The sequence below is a fragment of the Homarus americanus genome, unplaced genomic scaffold (assembly GCF_018991925.1).
Source record: "Homarus americanus isolate GMGI-L3 unplaced genomic scaffold, GMGI_Hamer_2.0 scaffold50281, whole genome shotgun sequence".
NCBI classification, from domain to species: domain Eukaryota; kingdom Metazoa; phylum Arthropoda; class Malacostraca; order Decapoda; family Nephropidae; genus Homarus; species Homarus americanus.
The window spans coordinates 1,448,969-1,470,058 of NW_024742338.1; the positions used below are offsets into that span (position 1 = coordinate 1,448,969).

A 21,090-nucleotide genomic window follows, 5' to 3' on the forward strand; every position below is an offset into this window, starting at 1 on the left:
GGTAAAGTAAGGTAACTTACATGTAGTGTACACGGTAAAGAATACAGTCATGTGTCCACCATGATGGAGTACACACACCCACATTTTAAACCATAAAACTCTTTCAAAGGTACTGTGTAAACCTACATCAAGGGACCTTGTGAACACCCTGTACAGTGGGAGGAGGAAGAGGAAGAGGAGGAGGAGGAGGAGGAGGAGGAGGAGGAGGAGGAAGGTGACGAATATGCATTTTTTCCCTGGGTGTTTGAAAGGTGAACGGAAATAAAGTCACGTGACTTGTACACAAACTATATATGATGGCGTTGCACGTAGGTTAGGTTAGGTTTTTTCTGTGCCTTTTTTTCTGACTTTTTTATTGTGACTTTTTTGTCTTTTTTTCCTGGATTCGTTTCACACTGTCAGGGGAAGAAGAGAACGATTATGAACGAACACTTTACTCTGACACGTCATACTGCAGGAGTCGACCAATATGACGACACACACACACACACACACACCAACAACCTGTTTTCTGGGAGACGAGATCCATCCGGCCAACTCTGGACCGATGCCACGTAACCAAGTGGATCCTAGTGCCACACACACATACACTAACTCATTTTTAAAAGTCAACCTGACACCTCAAGCACCTAATAATTCATAATGTGTGTGTGTGTGTGTGTGTGTGTGTGTGTGTGTGTGTGTGTGTGTGTGTGTGTGTGTGTGTGTGTGTGGGGTCCACCTGACATGTGACGGTTAAAATACACTGAGTTACGGAAGTTCCAATCTGACCTGATAACCAACGTGACGAGTTGAATGGGAGCAAGAGTTCACTGGTTGGGTGGGGGTGGTGGGTGGGGGTGGTAGTGGTGGGGGGGGTGGTAGTGGTGGGGGGTGGTAGTGGTGGGGTGGCAGTGGTGGGGGGTGGTAGTGGTGGGGGTGGTGTGTGTGGTGGTGGTAGTGGTGGGGGTGGTGGTGGGGGGTGGTGGTGGTGGGGGTGGTGGTGGGGGGGTATGTGGTAGTGGTGGGTGGCGTGGTAGTGGTGGGGTGTATGTGGTAGTGGTGGGGGTGGTATGTGGTAGTGGTGGGGGTGGTAGTGGTAGGGGGTGGTAGTGGTGGGGTGATAGTGGTGGAGGTGGTAGTGGTGGGGGTGGTAGTGGTGGTGTGGGTGGTGGGGTGGTATGGTGGGGTGTATGTGGTGGGGGTGGTATGTGGTAGTGGTGGGGTGGTATGTGGTAGTGGTGGGGGTGGTAGTGGTGGGGGGTGATAGTGGTGGAGGTGGTAGTGGTGGGGGTGGTGGTGTGGTAGTGGTGGGGGTGGTAGTGGTGGGGTGTGGTAGTGGTAGTGGTGGGGGTGGTAGTGGTGGGGGGTGGTAGTGGTGGGGGGTGGTATGTGGTGGGGGGTGGTAGTGGTGTGTGTGCGTGTGTGGGACGGAGTGAAGGGAACACCTGTTGCGCCAACTAGAGGTAAGTAATGGACACACCCCCCCTCCCCCACCCACACAAATTAAAAGTACTCCTAATAACACGTATACACGATAAATATTCGCCTCCCGGATTCAGATGTAATACCACACCTGGATAACTTAACCTAAAGCGTAACATCAGCATTATAATAAGACTACCATAACTAGATACGTTCATTTTTATAATATGACTCTACCATAATTAGACACGTTCATTTTTATAATATGACTCTACCATAATTAGATACGTTAATTTTTTTTATAATAAGACTCTACCATAACTAGATACGTTCACTTTTGTAAGACTACCTCACTTAACACCAAGAATAAGACTCTTACTAAATTAAATACAAGAGTCAGATGGTGCCCCTTTAAAGCCAGGAAGGTCACAAGAGGTCAGAGAAGGTCAGGACAGGAGGGAAGGGGATAATTTCATGTTTTTTTTAGCCTTGTTTCAGGTTTATGCATATTTTATAAGTTAAATTGGTAAGTGTAAGCCAATTCTTAAACTCCCTGGATTATTGTTTATCTACCTGTATATCCATTAATCTCATTGAAATAGGCTAGCTTTATCAACATAGATTATTTAGCAATATACACTAACTTTAGCGAAATAGGCTAGCTTTATCAACATAAATTTAGCAATATACACTAACTTTAGCGAAATAGGCTACCTTTATCAACATACACTAACGTTAGCAACATACACTAACGTTAGCAACATATACTAACTTTAGCAACATACACTAACTTTAGCAACATATACTAACTTTAGCAACACACACTAATTTTCTATAAATAAAAATCTGAAATCTGGTGTGAAAATCAACACAAAATCCAAGAAGTGAAAAATTCAACAAGTGTGATTGATGAGAGTGGTCCCTTGGCGAGACTGTAAACACGTATAGCTACAGGTGTGCTGATGAGTGGGGAGGAGGGAGGGGGAAGGAGGGAGGAGGGAAATGAGGGAAAGGAAGAGAGGAAGGAAGGAGGGGATGGGGGGGAGAGAGGAAGAGAAAAGAGAGGAGGGAATGAGAGGGAGAGAGAGAGAAGAGGGAAGGAACGAAGAGAGGGGGGGTGGAGAATGTAGGTCAGATCAACACAAGTCAGCCATCCTAAATGACAACGTGACTGTCAGTAGAACTTCCGCCACAAGAGAGTAATTAACGCCCTCCCTCACGCACACAACAACAATTACAAACAAACAATGTCAAAAGGGGCAACACGACCCACCAAGCCTGAGGCGATGAGGGTGTGTGTGTGTGGTGAAGGTGACAGACATTCCAACCTAAGTTGTTGTGAGAAGGACACACACACACACACACACCATGACGTTGGATCACTGATGCATTAAACCAGCACCAACCCTAAGATCATACACGCTCACTGTCCACACCACCATCACCCCCACCACCACTTTTCTAGGGCAGCAGGTAACAAGATCGACCTTGGTGCCTGCAGGTGGGGTGGGTGACGTAGCAGGAGACGCAGCAGAGGACCTACAATGCACCACTAGAGAGTTAACTACTGTAGAGAACCTCGCTACTACAAGTGCGGGTGGAACATGGTTGATGGTGGTGGTGCTGGTGTTACGGATAGTGCTGGTGGTGGTGTTAAGGATGGTGATGGTGTTGGTCACTTAATGGAGTCCCGACGATTATAATCACCATACAACAACAATAACACGCAGTATATACCCCGTGTACCTGACCGACAGCAACACCTGGTCATCAACAGTAATGTAAAGGCTTTATATATATATATATATATATATATATATATATATATATATATATATATATATATATATATATATATATATATATATATATATATATATATATATATATATACACACACGAACATAAGAATGAAGGAAACTGCAGCGGGCCTATTGGCCCATACTGGGCAGTCCCCTTTACACCCAACCCCTATCGCTCATATATCCATCCAACCTATGTTTGAAGCTATCCAGCGTATTCGAGTTAATGGTGATGTTTGATAACTTGTTCCAGTCGTCCACTACTCTATTTCCAAACCAATGTTTACCTATTTCGCGCCTAAATCTAAATCTGTCTAATTTAAAACCATTGTTACGAGTTCGCTCCTGGTTGGATAGTTTGAGTACCTTTGTAATGTCCTCTTTGTTTAGCCCTGACTTCCATTTATACACCTCTATCATATCGCCCCTCGCTCTACGTCTCTCGAGGGAGTGCAATTTAAGATGCTTTAACCTGCCTCTGTACTCAAGGATCCTAATGCCCGGGATTAGTCTTGTCATTCTCCTCTGAATTCTTTCTAGGGATTCTATATCCATTCTGTAATATGGTGACCAGAATTGAACTGCGTAATCCAAGTGGGGTCTCACAAGTGCAAGATATAGTTTTAGGATGACCTCTCTAGTCTTGTGACTAACACTCCTTTGTATGAACCCAAGAACTTTATTAGCCTTGTTTCGAGCAAATACACATTGTTTACACACACCACCTCACTACCCCTACACCACACACTACCCCAACATCACACACACACACACACTTGCCTGTTGTCCCCCACCGTCACGGGAGAAGGACTATAGGGAATCCACGTTTGCCGAGCCTCGCCCTTGTCCTGCAGTTGTGCCCACGATCCCTCTACCACATAACAGAGGATTGTAACCAAACTTGTACAGTAGTGTGGATAATTCGTAACAAGATCCCTGAGACTGTGGTTAATGAGTTATTTCTGGTTACTGGGATCAAATTCATGCCACCATTAGTGTAGCGTGGTGTGGTGAAGGGGGAGGGGTAATGTGGTGAAGGGAGAGGGGTGGAGGGGGAGGGGTAATGTGGTGAAGGGAGAGGGGTGGTGTGTGGTGAAGGGGGAGGGGTGAGGGGGTGATGTGGTGGGGGAGGGGTGGTGTGGTGAAGGGAAGGGGGTGGTGTGGTGAAGGGGAGGTGGTGTGGTGGTGGTGAAGGGGGAGGTGGTGTGGTGGAGGGGAAGGGGGTGGTGTGGTGAAGGGAGAGGGGTGGTGGGTGGGGAGAGGGGTGGGGTGGTGAAGGGGGGTGTGGTGAAGGGGAGGGGTGGTGTGGTGAAGGGGGGAGGGGTGGTGTGGGTGAAGGGGGAGGGGTGGGGTGGGAAGGGAGGGGTGGTGTGGTGAAGGGAGAGGGGTGGTGTGGTGGTGAAGGGGAGGGTGGTGTGGTGAAGGGGAGGTGAAGGGAGGGGTGTGGTGGTGAAGGGGGAGGGGTGGTGTGGGTGAAGGGAGAGGGGTGGTGTGGTGAAGGGAGAGGGGTGGTGGTGAAGGGGGGGGTGGTGTGGTGAGGAGGGGTGGTGTGGTGGTGGTGAAGGGGGAGGTGGTGTGAAGGGAGAGGGGTGGTGAAGGGAGAGGTGTGGTGGGGGAGGGGTGGTGGTGGAGGGGAGGGGGGTGGTGTGGTAGGGGTGGTGTGGTGAAGGAGAGGGGTGGTGTGGTGAAGGGAGAGGGGTGGTGTGTGGTGTGTGAAGAGGGGTGAGGGGTGGGTGTGGGTGAAGGTGGTGTGGTGAAGGGGAGGTGGTGTGTGGTGAAGGGGAGGTGGTGGTGAGGGGGAGGGTGGTGGGTGTGGTGAAGGGAGAGGTGAAGGGAGAGGGTGTGGTGAAGGGAGAGGGGTGGTGTGGTGAAGGGAGGGTGGTGTGTGGTGAAGGGAGGGGTGGTGTGGTGAAGGGAGAGGGGTGGTGTGGTGAAGGGGGAGGGGTGGTGTGTCATACAAACAACGATAAACAATAAATTGACTCAAGCAACTCCACCCCCAGAAAGTTGTTTAATAAGTTTATTGGGAGACGAAACAACACCAATGAAGAGTTAAACCACGAGTCCAAACAATAAATCAACAAACAACACGAAAATAAATGAAGACAGTGACCTAATCAACAAAACAAATGAGGATAATAAAGTCGCATCCAGTATCGTCATCCATCCGATCATAGAAAACGGAAGACATGCAAACGGAGTAACGCCAGGAATGTTGGATCGTGGACGGAGCCGGTCTTCGCGGGTCACCCTTATAACGGTGAGGGGGTCGGGCCGGAGTGGGTGAATGACTCTTCCCCCCCCCCACCCCCCTCTCTCTCTCCTCTTCCTCCGCCTTCTCCTCCCTCTTTATCGACTTATCTTACCTGAGTATGTAAATAACAAACAACAACAAACACGCGATAACACAATCTCTCCCTCCACACTCGTTTATCAACCACCCAATCACAGCCCACGTAGTGATTTTCGTTAGCATTACCCATCGTTCAACTGACCATCAGACAACGAAGAATTCCCTTCTCACGTCCCCACCCCAAAATATATACTGGAAAGCTTATACAACCCAGTTAATGTCACCTGCTAATCTAACACTCTAATAAAAAGTACTTGGTGGGTTTGGTTAGGTTAGCATTAGTGTGTTTAATCATCGAGTGAAATAGGCTGGGGTGTCTTATCTTCAGGTGAGCCACACTATATTTTCAAGGCTGTGTGACTCTTCTTCAACACCTTGCCTCGACCTTATCCTACCCCCTCCAGCCAATACAACGACCGACGGAGATGACAAGTGACACATCGTCTGTTTTAGTTTCACAGAGCAGCCACGCTGAGGGGAGGGGGGCGGGGTCAGGGGGAAGCAGGGACCTCAAGCCAGTAGGGCAGTAGGTCCGTAGTGTTGTCTTACGGGACCTCCACAGCATGTCACTGGCGCCATCTAGCAACCTCAACTCACTCCTCTCCCATTCTTACACCTCTTCCTGCTATTCTTTGCTCATACTGCTTTTGTCTGTTACTGCTACTGTTGTCATCTGTTCTTGTTAGTTTTCATTTCATTATCAAGTCCTCGCAAAGCTCTGTAAACCATATTTCAAAATTAGCTGCCTAATTCACTAGACACCCGTGAGACATCTTCCGTGACGATGCCTACACTCAGGGCGCCACAACAACAAGGTCAGTTCACGGAAAACACAATATACATTACCCTAGAGAAGCGAGGATGTGTGTTGAGGTGCATCATTGTTCTTCACGGCCTGAACCAAACTGACGCGTCCCTCTTGCACGCACGCACGCACACACACACACACAGCTCCCTCACCGCCCACACGTCTGACCACTACCCCTCCCCCTCCAGCATCACCCCACCTTGGACTCCTGAAACAAGCCCCACTGGAGCACAATACCCTCTCTCACTACATCCTGCAATGTCCCGCACTCTCCTCCTATAGATCCCCAGCCGTCAACACCCTGAGATTACTCATGACTTGAGCGACTGGGGGAGCACCTGAAAATTTGCCTCCCCCCCCTTCTACACAGCTTATTTCACTTGATGACCAAACACCTTTACAGTAACCTAACCTAGCCCCCCCCCGTGTTTAATCATCAGGTGAAATAAGCTCATGGGGAGGGACAGGGGGGGGGGGCTAACCTTAAGGTAATTCGTGACTAGTCCTTATTGACCCCCAAAACTAGCTCGGTCATTATAATAGGCAGAGCCGTATAGGAAGTCTACCTAAAACACACACACACACACACACACACACACACATATATATATATATATATATATATATATATATATATATATATATATATATATATATATATATATATATATATTTAGAGTTCCTTAATGTTTGTGTTTACAGAGTTGATTTCACTTATTTATTTTAACTTAGATAAATATTCATATAAAATTCAATTTCGTCCAGCCAGTGTTGCGACTGCCATATTGGAGACGGGGCAAGAGGACTCGAGTCCATGTTGGCCAGTTACCCACGACCATGGTTACTTGACAGGTGCGATCATTAAGTATCTAACTCACTCGCCTACTTACTCATATTACTGATGGATGTTCAAGACAATAGAATCAGGCTAAAGAGGAAGTGACGCTACTACACATGCTCAGGGCTATGAAAACTGGTTACAACATCTTGGTCTGCCCATCGCTTGACCTGTCGTCCTAACCAAAACTAACCTCTCGATCCATTATGTGTTTCCGTTTATCTGTCTGTCTGTGTATGTCTGTATGTATAATCAACTGGCGTGTATTCGTCGTGACCGCGTCTCCTCCCTCGACGTGTACAAACCACAGTTATAGTTCCCTGCAGCGCGGCTTAACACAACCACGACAGCTGCTGGTACTCTACACTCCGTTACTGGTGGTGTTGTGTGTATAGTTTGTCGTGTGTATTAGGTGTGTTTAAACTACCCACTATACCGCAACACGAGAGACATCCCAGTGTGTATGATTCTGCATATGTGTGTGTGAAGACGACTAACACACACACACACACACACACACACACACACACACAACAACTACATCGCTCTATCACCGTTATTCCCCAACACTCTACCATTTTTTAATACTATCTTGTGGTCAACAGTTCCAAGGTGTGGGAGGGGGCCGTTCAGAATGAGGCAGCCACCACAGAATATCTTAAGATAACAGTAAACAAGAGTAGTAGTCTGACCTCGGTGTTCATGGAGAGAGAGAGAGAGAGAGAGAGAGAGAGAGAGAGAGAGATTTTCTCGAGTAACGACGAACCAACTGCAAACATAACCAGCCTTCGAGCCGAGTGATATTGAGCAAGAATTAAGTGTTTTCAGCATATAGATAACTCAAGGTCAGGCTGACGACATTGTATATATACTGCTTCTGTTATCGGATAAGAGTAAGGTTGGTGGTAAGGGGAGGGGGGTGTAGGGTGGAGCAGGGGTGAAGAGAAAGGGGTAAAGGTGGTGAGGAGGAGGAGGAGGTAAGGAGGAAGAAGGAATGAGGAGGAAGGGTTGAAAGTGAGGAGAATAACGAGGAGGAAGGGGTGAGGGGGTTGTGGAGGAGGAGGAAGGGGTGAGGGTGGGGAGGAAACGGAGGGAACCGTGAGGGTGAAGAGGGGGTGGTGATGGAGAAGGAGGAAAGGGGGTGAGGGTGGGGAGGAAGAAGTGAGGTTGACTTCATCGTTATCGAGAGAGAGTATAAGTACAGATCACCGTGACAGAGGAGGCAACACCGTTTTATCATGAACAAGGTCGGCCACACCATGAACAAGGTCGGCCACACCATGACCAATGTCGGCCACACCATGACCAAGGTCGGCCACACCATGACCAGGAGTTAAGTGCCAACACCCTATAACAGATACCAACAGTTACAACAGAGGTCACAGGTCATATTAAAGGTCACAGTGGAGGTCTACGCCAGTGTGATAGATAGGTAGATAGTTAGGTAGGTAGGTATAGGTAGGTAGGTATAGGTAGGTAGGTATAGGTAGGTAGGTATAGGTAGGTAGGTATAGGTAGGTAGGTGTAGGTAGGTAGGGAAGATAGTGTCATGTCAGAGGTAACTCCCCAGCATTGACAGAAGTACTGTAGAATGAAACCTGGCGTTACATACTGGAAGCGTTACCGAGACTACTGTATTCGTCAAAATCCTGGAAGATACATCACTTCATTGTCACACACACACACACACACACTTCCTTCAGCCTTCATAGGGTAAGGAAGGTGTGTAGTCGGCGCTGCCCGCTCACGCGGCCGTGGTCTTTTGACCATGGAGACAAAAGCAAGTTTGCGGATGACTCCAAAATAGGGCGGCAGATTAATTCAGGGCAGGATGCAAATGCACTACAGGAGGATCTAAATAAACTGCAGGGGTGGTCAGAAAAATGGCAAATGAAATTCAACACCAGCAAGTGCAGCGTACTTAATATTGGAAGAACAAATACTGTCAATGTATACAGCCTTAACAACATCAACCTAGAGAAGTCGACTTGTGAAAGAGACTTAGGGGTACTTGTAAGCCCGGACCTACGGCCTAGAAAACAGTGCGTTAATGTTCGAAATAAGGCAAACAGAGTATTGGGTTTTATATCTAGAAGTGTACGTAATAAGAGTACAGGGGTCTTATTGCACTATATCTTGCGCTAGTCAGGCCGCACCTCGATTATGCGGTTCAGTTCTGGTGCCTTTATTATAGAATGGATATCAATTCACTGGAGTCGGTGCAGCGAAGAATGACGAAAATCATTTCGGGACTTAAAAACCTACCATATCAGGATAGGTTAATGAAACTAAACTTGCATTCCCTAGAACAGTGGTTCTCAACCTTGTTTGCCCCATGCACCCCTTTCACCATGTCAGAATGTCATTCCCCCCTCCTTTCCAAGATTGTCTGCCTCAGAAAGTGCATTCCAAATAATATGCATATAATACTGAAAATCCTTTATTTTTTCCATATTAGTCATCAGTTCCCCTGAAAACCTGAGGGGGGAAATTTCCCCCTGGTTGAGAACCCCTGCCCTAGAAAGACGAAGAGTGCGGGGAGATATGATAGAAGTATTTAAGTGGGTGAAAGGAATCAATAAAGGGGATATAGATAAAGTTCTTATAATATCGGAGCAGGATAGGACTCGTAGCAACGGATTTAAGTTGGATAAGTTTAGGTTTAGGAGGGAGATAGGAAGTAACTGGTTCACAAATAGGGTGGTGGACGAGTGGAACAAGCTTAGCAACTTTGTAGTAAGTGCTGGAACGCTGGAAAGTTTTAAAATGAGGCTAGATAGATTCATGGATGATAGAGTGGTAGTAACTCTCGACAGGAGCTGCCATGCACAGGCCAACCGGCCTATTGCAGACTCCTTATTTTCTTATGTTCTTATGAGACAGCTGCTAGCCCGGTCTGTCGGGCCCTCCCCTTTCCCCATCAGGATTTATCAACATCCTCCCACCAACAGTACAGTGCAAAGATCGACGATCAACCCACAACATATAAACAAAAGTGACAATTTCAATTCGAAACAAAGAAACAACTGTTAGAGCGACCATCCCAGCTATTGTTAAAATAATAAACAACTCCTGATTTATGTACTGTACAGCCCTGTAAATGAATTCAACACATATTATATCATTATGTCTAAATCAAATGTAAATCTGTATATTTTCAGCCACCGGCTGCATCTCTATTAATAAACAGTTTATTATTATTATTATTATTATTATTATTATTATTATTATTATTATTATTATTGTTATTGTTATTATTATTATTATTATTATTATTATTATTATTAATGTTGACCTGACGTGGACCTGACACACCCAGGGTCCGCCGTACACTCACCACCACCAACACTGTATGAGAAGCCAAGAAACTCTCCAAACTACACCAGGAGGGAAATGAGGACTCCCTACTCCACCCAGGTGAGGAACTATGAATTCCTAACTACATCGCAAGAACCATCTCCAACACCCTGTGTGAGCTGAAGGACCTACCCGGACCACGTGGTACGCCTGCAGCTGTAGTGAGGTACATAAGAACATAAGAAAATAAGGAGTCTGCAATAGGCCGGTTGGCCTGTGCATGGCAGCTCCTGTCGAGAGTTACTACCACTCTATCATCCATGAATTTATCCAGCCTCCTTTTGAAACTTTCCAGGCTTGGCTCCGGCATCAGGTCACAAGAATGCCTACAGACCAGCTCCCACAGTACCAGATCCAATGTTAATCTACATGTTGACTTTATGTTTCTTATGTTTCTGTATTGAAAGCTTTTGTCAATCAAGTGACCCACTCCCCGATTCCACCATATGTAACTTATCCCTGTTCATTGTATATTTTCAGCCTTCGGGCTGCCATGTTATCTTAATAAACCGTTAATTATTTATTATTATTACACACACACACACACACACACACACACAAAGCTTGAGCACTTGTAACCGAGTTGGATTCCTTTAATTTTTATCATCTCTTTATCTGTGCTATCACCTTCCTCTATCACCTAACGTCCTAACTTAACCCAACCAAACTCTTTAAGCACGATTTTAAGATACTACCGTACTATTAATAATAATAATAATAATAATAATAATAATAATAATAATAATAATAACAATAACAATTGCTCAAAATGATTTGTGTGATTCAACATGTCTGCCATACTAACAAGTTTAAAGTAAACATGACGTCATACCTCACTCACCAAATTTGGCCAAGTGATGCAACAGAGACTTTCAACATGATACCAAACTTAAAAACTGACATTAATAATGTTCATCTTCCACTATTTCTTGTATACTTTTATATCTAAATATTGCTTATGCCGCCTCACTCTTGTGATCACCCAGGCAAGGTCAATTGCTCTGGCTCACCTCGGAAACAATAGAGAAATTATGATTTATGTGTGCACATGTTGGCCGTGGTGACGAACACTATAGTGGAGGTGAGGAGGCATGAGGTGATGGGATTACTACTAAGACACCACTGCGCTGTGGCACCTCGTGTACCAAAGAAACTTTATCACCACACAGTGGCTCACACACCATACTGACTCTAATGTTTAACATGAGCACTATACTGTACAGGTAGGTGTGTGAGCCACTGTGTGGAGATAAAGTTTCTACATAAACGAGCTAGATACTGGGTTTGGTATCATGTTAAAAGTCTCTGTTGCATCACTTGCAACATATATATATATATATATATATATATATATATATATATATATATATATATATATATATATATATATATATATATATATATATATATATATATATATATATATATATGTGTGTGTGTGTGTGTGTGTGTGTGTGTGTGTGTAATTAATTGGTTAATTGAAAGTTTTAGTCAGAAAAATACAATAATTACATGGCTGACCCAAGTATAATAATGCCTTTAACCAAGGACTCCTAATAGTGTTGCAACGTAGAGACTCATTGTAAAACTGGCGCAAAAACTAAGGTAAGGTTAGGCAGGAACTGACACGGACGCTCTCGAGTCTAGACAATAATCGAACTACAGACACTAACTAGACGGTGGTACAGGGATTGACGACCACCATTACAGGTCACAAGAACATTAACTGCGCTGTCTGTGTGGCTTATCGTGTACTGTGTACCTCCATGATCCCTACAGTAGAGTGAAGATTGTTACGAATTACAGAGTTCTGGTGGACGTTGTTATATATATGTATGTTTATATGCTGCCTTTATTGAATGTATATATTATATATTATGTTACTTCTTACGAAATGTGTTAGGCACGTAGTAACGAAGAACAGAGAATAAACAGCCAGCCAGACAGACCACGTGACTCTTCATTCTCCCATTAAATAACCCAAGATACTACAGACGTTTGAGTATATAATTATTAGCTGGTGCTCGGTAACTGACTTTTCTACTCCGCCATGATCTTAAATAAGGTGTTATTATCAGTTCTCATTTTAGATGGTATAATTTGACCTTGTACCCCGAGCATTGTGACAGATTATAATGTAACACATCACCTGCTGCGCCACATCCTCCAAGGTCTCATGTTGGAAACAAGGACAGATAATTTAAAGTAAAGAAATATGACATACTTTACAGCATTTATATTACGTTACATATGAATACAGTAAACAAAAGAAAAACACCAGGGCGAGGGAAGGTTGTACTTATCAGAGTTTTTGTATACAGATGATAATAATAGTTCTAACCACTGTAAACACTATACAGTTTGACGAAGTTAATGTGATATATCCATAAACTATCACTCCATCATTTGGTACGTTAAAGATTTAGTTCACTTGTGGGTTTTAAAAGGACACCATCCATAGCGGGTCAATAGCCATAGGTCGTTTTGGCGAGGGCGTGTTATTTTGTTCGAGTGATGTCAAAAAGGTTATTATTAAGTGTTCTATGATCAAAACACCGAAATTGATAACCAAGACGGTGGTTTATGTGTGGAAGGTTTTCTATATGTACTGTATATCTGGGTCGAAATCTAGTTTGATTGAAGGTCACAGTGAGTCAACATAAAATGAGCCCTCGCTCGCCGATTAAATTTGTCAACACAGCGATCGGACACGGGAACATTTACTTCTCACTGCTATTATCAGGTTTGTTTATAAGTCACAAGAAGCAAAGGAAAACTAACTTGGCATTTTGAATGAGAGAATAATGATGCAAATTACATCTTAGATCTGATATTGCTCCTTGAGGCGGCGGCACACTGGGCACTTCCTCCTTACATCCCGTTTTGCTGGCCGCTGGCCTGACGGCCCAGCAAGCAGCAGGATTTGGGCTTCAGCAATTGAAGAAAAGAACTACGTACAGCACAATCCTGCAAGGCCTCAACTGTAGTAACGGGATCCATGATGAACCTCGTCTAGACTCTTGGTTGTTTTCGTTGCGTTGGGCAGACGCGCAAACAAAACATCCCAGTTTGACGCAAAACGTCTATTGTTTTGCTGGTCCGTGTTGGACCAACATGTGTGAGGAAAAGCGCCCAGTGTGCCGCCTGACATATTATCGACTCGCCAAACTGATAGACATGTCATCGATCAACCATTATTGTTCATTCAATTTGAAATAATTGTCATTATCACTTCAGAGTTAGACCGCTCTCCCTTGTGTGCAGTTTATTACCTTGGTCAGAATTTGTTCTTAAATCTGATCATTTGCTTTCATATTATATTCGGTGATTGAAAAGACTGGAGCGCCACTCAATAAATCACCACTTTGTCACGAGGTTGTTGTTACAAAAAACATGACTGTCAAAATTACCAGACGAAACTTAGTATGTTGAACAGCGTACACAGCTGGAGAATTTTCCGGAATAAATTATCTAATGATCTAATCCGGAAAATTCTCAGCTAGTCTTCCCAACACCATTGGTGCTTCGAGTGCGAAGTATGAAGCAAGCTTGTAACAGAGGCCGCCCACACACCCAATTTACACGTACTGTATATATTAGGCCACAGATACTCTTATAATGGTCGCCGGCGTTCGGTCAATTCGTCGCCGGTCAATTCGTCGCCGGTCAATTCGTCGCCAGTCAACTCGTCGTCGGTCAATTCGTCGTCGGTCAATTTGTCGTCGGTCAATTCGTCGTCGGTCAATTCGTCGTCGGTCAATTCGTCGTTGGTCAATTCGTCGTCGGTCATGCCAGTCCTGGCCAACCTATTCAGGATCTTTAAAACAGGAGTCAAAAGCCAGGGATTTCCAAGGGTGACAAACAACCGGAAGAGAGGATATCTCTTTGCTCGGACAATGAAGAAATAACCACAAGATAACACGGTCACTACTCAACAAAATATAGCCAGAAATTGATAACACAAGGCAATGCACAATCCTATACGGCACTCTATGAAGGTAAGGTTAGGTAAGGCTAGGTTCAAATTGTAAACCATTCGTATAAAATTTACCGACGACAAATTGACCGGCGACTAATTGTCCTAGCAATATATATATATATATATATATATATATATATATATATATATATATATATATATATATATATATATATATAAAATAATAATAATAATAATATTAAAATGTAAGGTGTATATACAAATCAAGCTACTCGAATGCTCACCCTACAGACGGTTCATGGGCCACACTATAAAATGTCAACTGGTCTAATTAGCATTAAAAAATGTTATGCGCCATTAAAAACAAGACCATAAAATATATTTTTGCAGGTGAAGTTATTTATGACACAAAATTATACACATACAGGAAAAAGGAAGTGTTCATGAGCGTGAGAACTGGATGGGAATAACCCCTAGCGTGGCTCCTCCCCCACCATAGAGGAAAGTCTTGTGCCCCTTCATTTTTTTTGTCCAACTCCACAAGGTATAACCCTAGCTACGTGCCCGAATCCTAGGAGGAGTTTTAGTCTGCCTCACTGTGTAGAGGAGGAATGCCGAGTGAGTGAATGAATGACTGGAAACCGCGGATCCATCAACACATGGCTCTCACCCTCAACTCGTTTTTCTTTACCCAAATAAGTCACTCCATGTTTCCCCTCTATCAAAACAACTCCTAAATTTTACTCGAGAAATAATATTAACAATATACGATAAAACAATTAAATATATACCATATACAATTCACATTACGCTGGGTTTTACGTTATAGTATGACCTCCCCATCAAACTCACCCGTAACACAACCCGGTAACTCACATTCGAAGTTAGTGAAATTTTAAATTATATGATTCTCCACAAATTTCGATCACAGCCGTTAAGTTCTAATGTAGTTTACTTTGTATATATATATTTTTTTTTACTATCGGTGAAAACTTTCAAGTCAATATTACAAAAAATTACAAATTACAAATCATAGACACGTCAACCATGAACGTGGTTATCATATTACCAATTGACATACAAAGCTTGTTAAAATCAGTCTATATCAAGTAATAGCTGGCTTGGGTGATAGAGCGGAATGTCCTATGTGTCAATGGACACTTGTGTGCAGGGCCGGATTCAGGAGTGGGCAAAGTGGGTAACTGCCCAGGGGCCTCCACATTTTACAATATTTTATTTATTTGTTTATTCATTTGGATTATTGTTATTTTCATTCTTTAAAATTCATGTTTATCTATACCATCACATAAAACTATGTTCAGCAAGAAGCGTGATAGAAATTAGGCTAGCTACTCCTTGAAATTCATGAATACCTGGTTTTCCTATGAACCGTATATTTTTAATGAATGCTATTGTTTGTGTTGCTAATAATATATTTAGAATTCTACAAACATATATTTTGGAATGTTCTAATTTCCTCAATATAACTGCATATGGCTTCAAAATTCTCCAAAGAAGTGTTCAAATTTCATAATTTTCCCGGGGGGCTTACAGCGCTCCCCTGAACTCCCAGATGTTTAGGCTCGCTTCACTCGCCACCCCACCCTCTTGGGTAGTTATAATGAGGGGGGCCTCCACAAAGAGGCTGCCCATGGGCCTCCACATGTCTAAATCCGGCACTGCTTTTGTGGCCACATACATTAGTCCCATAACCTCATTTCTCCACACACTCTCCCCTGCACTGAATTTATGTCCTTATTTTCAGTATTTTCAGTACTGTAGCATTTCTTCTGTTTTGTTTTGTTTTATAGTTTCCCACTTCTGGTCTTCTTTCAAAATTGTGATTATTTTAGTCGTCACGTTCTCCACACTACTTGTCTTACCGGCAACTTGACTTGCTCATTAAAGTGACAGTTTCATCACCAAGAGTGCACAACTCTTCACTGTTTCACATTTTGATTCACTTGTATGACAGGTGTGGAGACTATCAGCAAATAAAAATATCTGCAGATACAGTACTCAAAATGTGACTAATACTACTACTGTATACATCAGTAAGGCCATGCACATGACTAATACTGCCTCGATCTGTATGGCCATGACAACTGAACATTATAAAAAATATTGATGGACATTTTTACATTACCCCATTGTTCTTGCGACTGTTGAGAGCAAATTGCACGTCTCGCATCATCTTGACAAGCGGTTGTTGGGGTGGTGGCGCGGGTCGAAAATTTGCTCAATGTATGAAGTTACCACTGATGATGATAGCTCGACTATGGGCTCCAAAGGGGAGACCGCGCGGTTACTCGTCCACGGAGCGGGTGTACGCACACTGAGGCTGCACCACAACTACCTCATGTTATATATCCTGCCGCGGCCACGTCATTCACCAGTCCACTCTCACACGTCTGCTTCCAGTGCTTCACCCACCCACCCCACCATCACACGTCTGCTTCACCCACCCCACCATCACACGTCTGCTTCACCCACCCCCACCATCATAAGTCTGCTTCACCCACCCCACCATCACACGTCTGCTTCACCCACCCCACCATCATACGTCTGCTTCACCCACCCCACCATCACACGTCTGCTTCACCCACCCCACCATCACACGCTTCACCCACCCCACCATCATACGTCTGCTTCACCCACCCCACCATCACACGTCTGCTTTCCACCACCCCACCATCACACGTCTGCTTCACCCACCCCACCATCACACGTCTGCTTCACCCATCACCATAGTCTGCTTCACCCACCCCACCATCACGTCTGCTTCACCCACCGCACCATCATACGTTCACCCACCCCACCATCACACGTCTGCTTCACCCACCCCACATCACGTCTGCTTCACCACCCCACCATCATACGTCTGTTTCACCCACCCCACCATCACACGTCTGCTTCACCCACCCCACCATCACACGTCTGCTTCACCCACCCCACCATCACACGTCTGCTTCACCCACCCCACCATCACACGTCTGCTTCACCCACCCACCATCATATGCCTGCTTCACTCACACATCTACACTCTTTCATCATTGCCTTGTATACACACCTTTCCTTGTCATGTAATAAATTTATATCCTTGTCATGCAACTCGTTAACTCAGGATGTGGTTGTTGTGTCGGCGACAGCTTCTACACCTTAAACAAATTCACGCCTAGGTGGCCCTTGGGTCGGCCATCCTCGTTACACGAGGGGCAACCATTATTAGTGTTATAATGTATCTATATGTGAGTGTGTGTGTGTGTGTACTGGTACCAATTCTCTTTTCCATTTTCTTGGATGTCTTCCTTACTCGAGCCAGTGCCAATTTAGCCAGAGGGGTAGACATCCAGTACCGGATGAAGAGACTTTTTAACACAAGATGACTCCAGGTAAGAACAAAGGTATCTGCCTTTTTCATCACTGAACGTCAGTATGCAGATACCTCACCCTCTTTGCTTACACTGAACGCGACCTACAGGAGATCCTGAACACCTACACAGATGCATATGCACACTTCGGCTTGAAGTGAATGTACATAAGACTCAGATACTCTTTCAGCCTGCCCCTGGTTCAGCCACACCTCCACCATCCATCCAGCTTAATGGTACTAACCTCTCTAATGTTACCCACTTTCAGTATCTTGGCTCCCACCTGTCCACCACCGCAGACATCGATGAAGAGATTCAACACTGGATCAGATGTGCATCTCAAGCCTTTGGCAGACTCCATACCCATATCTTCAGCTGTAGGGAGCTGAAATTATCAACAAAGCTGCACGAATATCAATCAGTGGTCCTGTCCACCTGCTGTATGGCAGTGAGACATGGGTCACATACAGGAGGCACCTCAAGACACTTGGAAAGTTTCACCAACATAGTCTATGTTCCATCCTCAAGTTCGCTTGGATGACAAGAGCACAAATGCCAGTATTCTTGCTGACACCAACTGTAGAACTGTAGGAGCATTGAGGCTGCCAATATCCATGAACAACTACTTTGGACTGGCCATGTTACCTGAATGGACGACAGTAGACTGCCAAAGCAGCTACTTTACAGTCACCTAACAAATGGTAAATGTAATGCTAGCAGGCAACGGAAAAGGTATAAAGATAGTCTTAAGACTAACCTGAAAACGTACCAAATCGACCTCCTCACCTGGGAGACGATCACTCCACACCGTAACGTTTGGAGAAGCACCATACTAGAAGGTGTCAATACATTCGAGTTAGCCCTATTGCACACCGAGGCAGACAAGTGCCAGTGTCGGAAAGATGCTGCTTCCACCTGTCCCACACTAGATGTATCCCTCCATACATGGAACACCTGTGTGGCCCTACTGGTCCCGTATCAGCCTCACAAGTCACCTCAGAGGTCACCAACGAAGGTGACACCTTTAATAACTCAAATCATTCTTTTATATCTGGATGATCGTCATACTCGATTCAATTTGACAGCAAAGTACTGTAGTAGTAGGTAGTGTATGTGTGTGTATTCTGGTGTACATGTACAGTCTGCACTTATAACTGGTATAATGGCTGGCGCATTTTGAGAGATGTGGCAGATCTGTGTTTGTTTACATTGAACTAAAACTCCCAGAATGACCCAAAGGAAGCTCGCAATAGTAGCCAGACTAAAGGTGGAGGCACACTGGGCACTTTTCCTCCCAAAATGTTTGGCAAAAACAGTCTGACCAGCAAAACAAGAGACATTTGCGTCACACTGGGATGTTTTGTTGGCGCGTCTGCCCAACGCAATGAATACAATAACAAAGCGTCTCGACGAGGTTCGTCATGGATCCCGTTACTACAGTTGAGGCCTTGCAGGATTGTGCTATACATAGTTCTTCAATTGCTGAAGCAAGTGAGGCATTTGTAAAAAATAAAGAACAGACAATGGGTTTGTATTGAATTTTTTTTACAATTGACAGCAGCTGGCTGGTCAAAGAAAAACCTGAATAATACAGTAATATAATTATACTAAAAGAAATTTTAAATTGACGGATAAATAGAAACACGTGGCCTTTTTATGTGTTATATTTTAAATTATTATTGTTATGATTTATTTCATTTTTTTGCTTGAATGTTCAACACCCAATATGAAGCTCATTTGAGCACTAACCCGGCCAGCAAATCTCACACCCAAACCGTTGTCCATTTCTCGCAACAGCTGAAATCATGCTGTTTGTTTAGCCATCAGGCCAGTGGCCAGCAAAATGGGCAACATGTTTGGAGAAAAATGGCCAGTGTGCTGCCGCCTTAAGGATGCAAGATAAACATAACACAAAGTTGCCACATCTCGCAAAACACACCAGCCACTAAACTGTACCACAGTGCACTTTTACTGGGTTGCCATCAAGTACTGTTTCATCATTTTTAATTGTTGTTAGACTAGTCTATTACTAACCTTGATACACACTTAAAGACCTTCGTTGTTGAAGTGTAATAACAAACATTATAACAACAACATGTTTTGGAATCACTTATTTTAGTGAATAACAAAAGTCAATTCGGTGGGTGAAATTACTTACTCTGTGCTGTTATTTGTATGCTTACACTGTTCATGTAGTACATGCTGAATAATGCAAGTTTGTATGAATATAAAGTAGTAGGTAATGGTGGATAAGACCCTTTAAAGTCCTGGGATTCTGGGAATGGTACACAAGCAACAGCTTCTGGAGCAGGTTCAGATACATTCAGGAGCCAGTGCATGCCCAGTACTTGCCAACAGTCTGTAACAGAGACGTGACCGATCGCCCAAGCGGCTAACGAGCCGATGAGTGGTGAAGAGGATAAAAGTAAAAAGTAAAAGTGTAGTGCAGTATGTGAAATGTTTCCCAAAATGCATTACAGGGGGTATGTGTTGTGTTCTGTGTATTGATACTGAAGACATAAGCATATGTACAGTCGCTTGTGCTTATACCCGTACCTGGTAGTGTACAGTACCACGATTACAACCATAGAACATACCTATAATTTATGTACAGTACTGTACAGTGCAGTACTCTATTAACATTATGATAACTACAGATCCTACCCACTTACTACAGTACTGTATTATTTATAAATTTCATCATCCATTTTTGGGATATTATCAATATCATTAATTAATTAATATAATTATTATCATCATTATTATTATTATTAAAGCAATTAAGAAAATTTTTTTCATCACCTTTAGAAAAAAATATAAAGCTGCTGCCGCTGTTGTTTCTTATTAGTGAGTATGAAACAGAATAGCAATATTATTCAAGGCTAAGAAACGTTCAAATAATGACACATCCAAATGCACAAGTAAACTGAGATGGTGGCATCAGGCATCAGCATGGCATATTTCTTGATGAGAAAATAAAGAGACAAAAACCTGATGAGGAAAAGTGTTATTCCTCCACCAGATTTGATTTACTGTGTTCATAACGTAGGAAATAAATTTCCAGTTATACTTTACTTGTCAAACTCCTGGGAAGAAGCCACTTGAAGGAGATTTTCAATAGAAGAAAACTTATTTCTTACCTCATGAATGGATAGAAATGAGTGGACTTATTTAAAATTTCCTACTTTTGGTTTTCCAATATTTTCATCCTCAATAC

The 21,090-nt window shown here is 43.8% G+C and overlaps 1 protein-coding gene across 5 annotated transcripts in view; it reads right to left on the minus strand.

The window, feature by feature from the left end:
* The window catches only part of LOC121876779 (bifunctional 3'-phosphoadenosine 5'-phosphosulfate synthase-like), a 40,205-nt gene that overhangs the window by 17,445 nt on the left and 1,670 nt on the right, over positions 1-21,090 (minus strand). Inside the window, exon 1 of one of the 5 annotated variants that reach the window (XM_042382167.1) lies at positions 16,649-16,849. The exons of 3 other annotated variants lie outside the window; for them this stretch is intronic. In XM_042382167.1, coding sequence (XP_042238101.1) covers positions 16,649-16,696 — 48 coding nt within the window. In that variant the 5' untranslated portion in view covers positions 16,697-16,849. Of the gene's footprint in view, positions 1-6,405; positions 6,447-16,648; positions 16,850-21,090 lie in introns of those variants that run through there. One more of the 5 variants, XM_042382171.1, reaches the window with a different exon arrangement.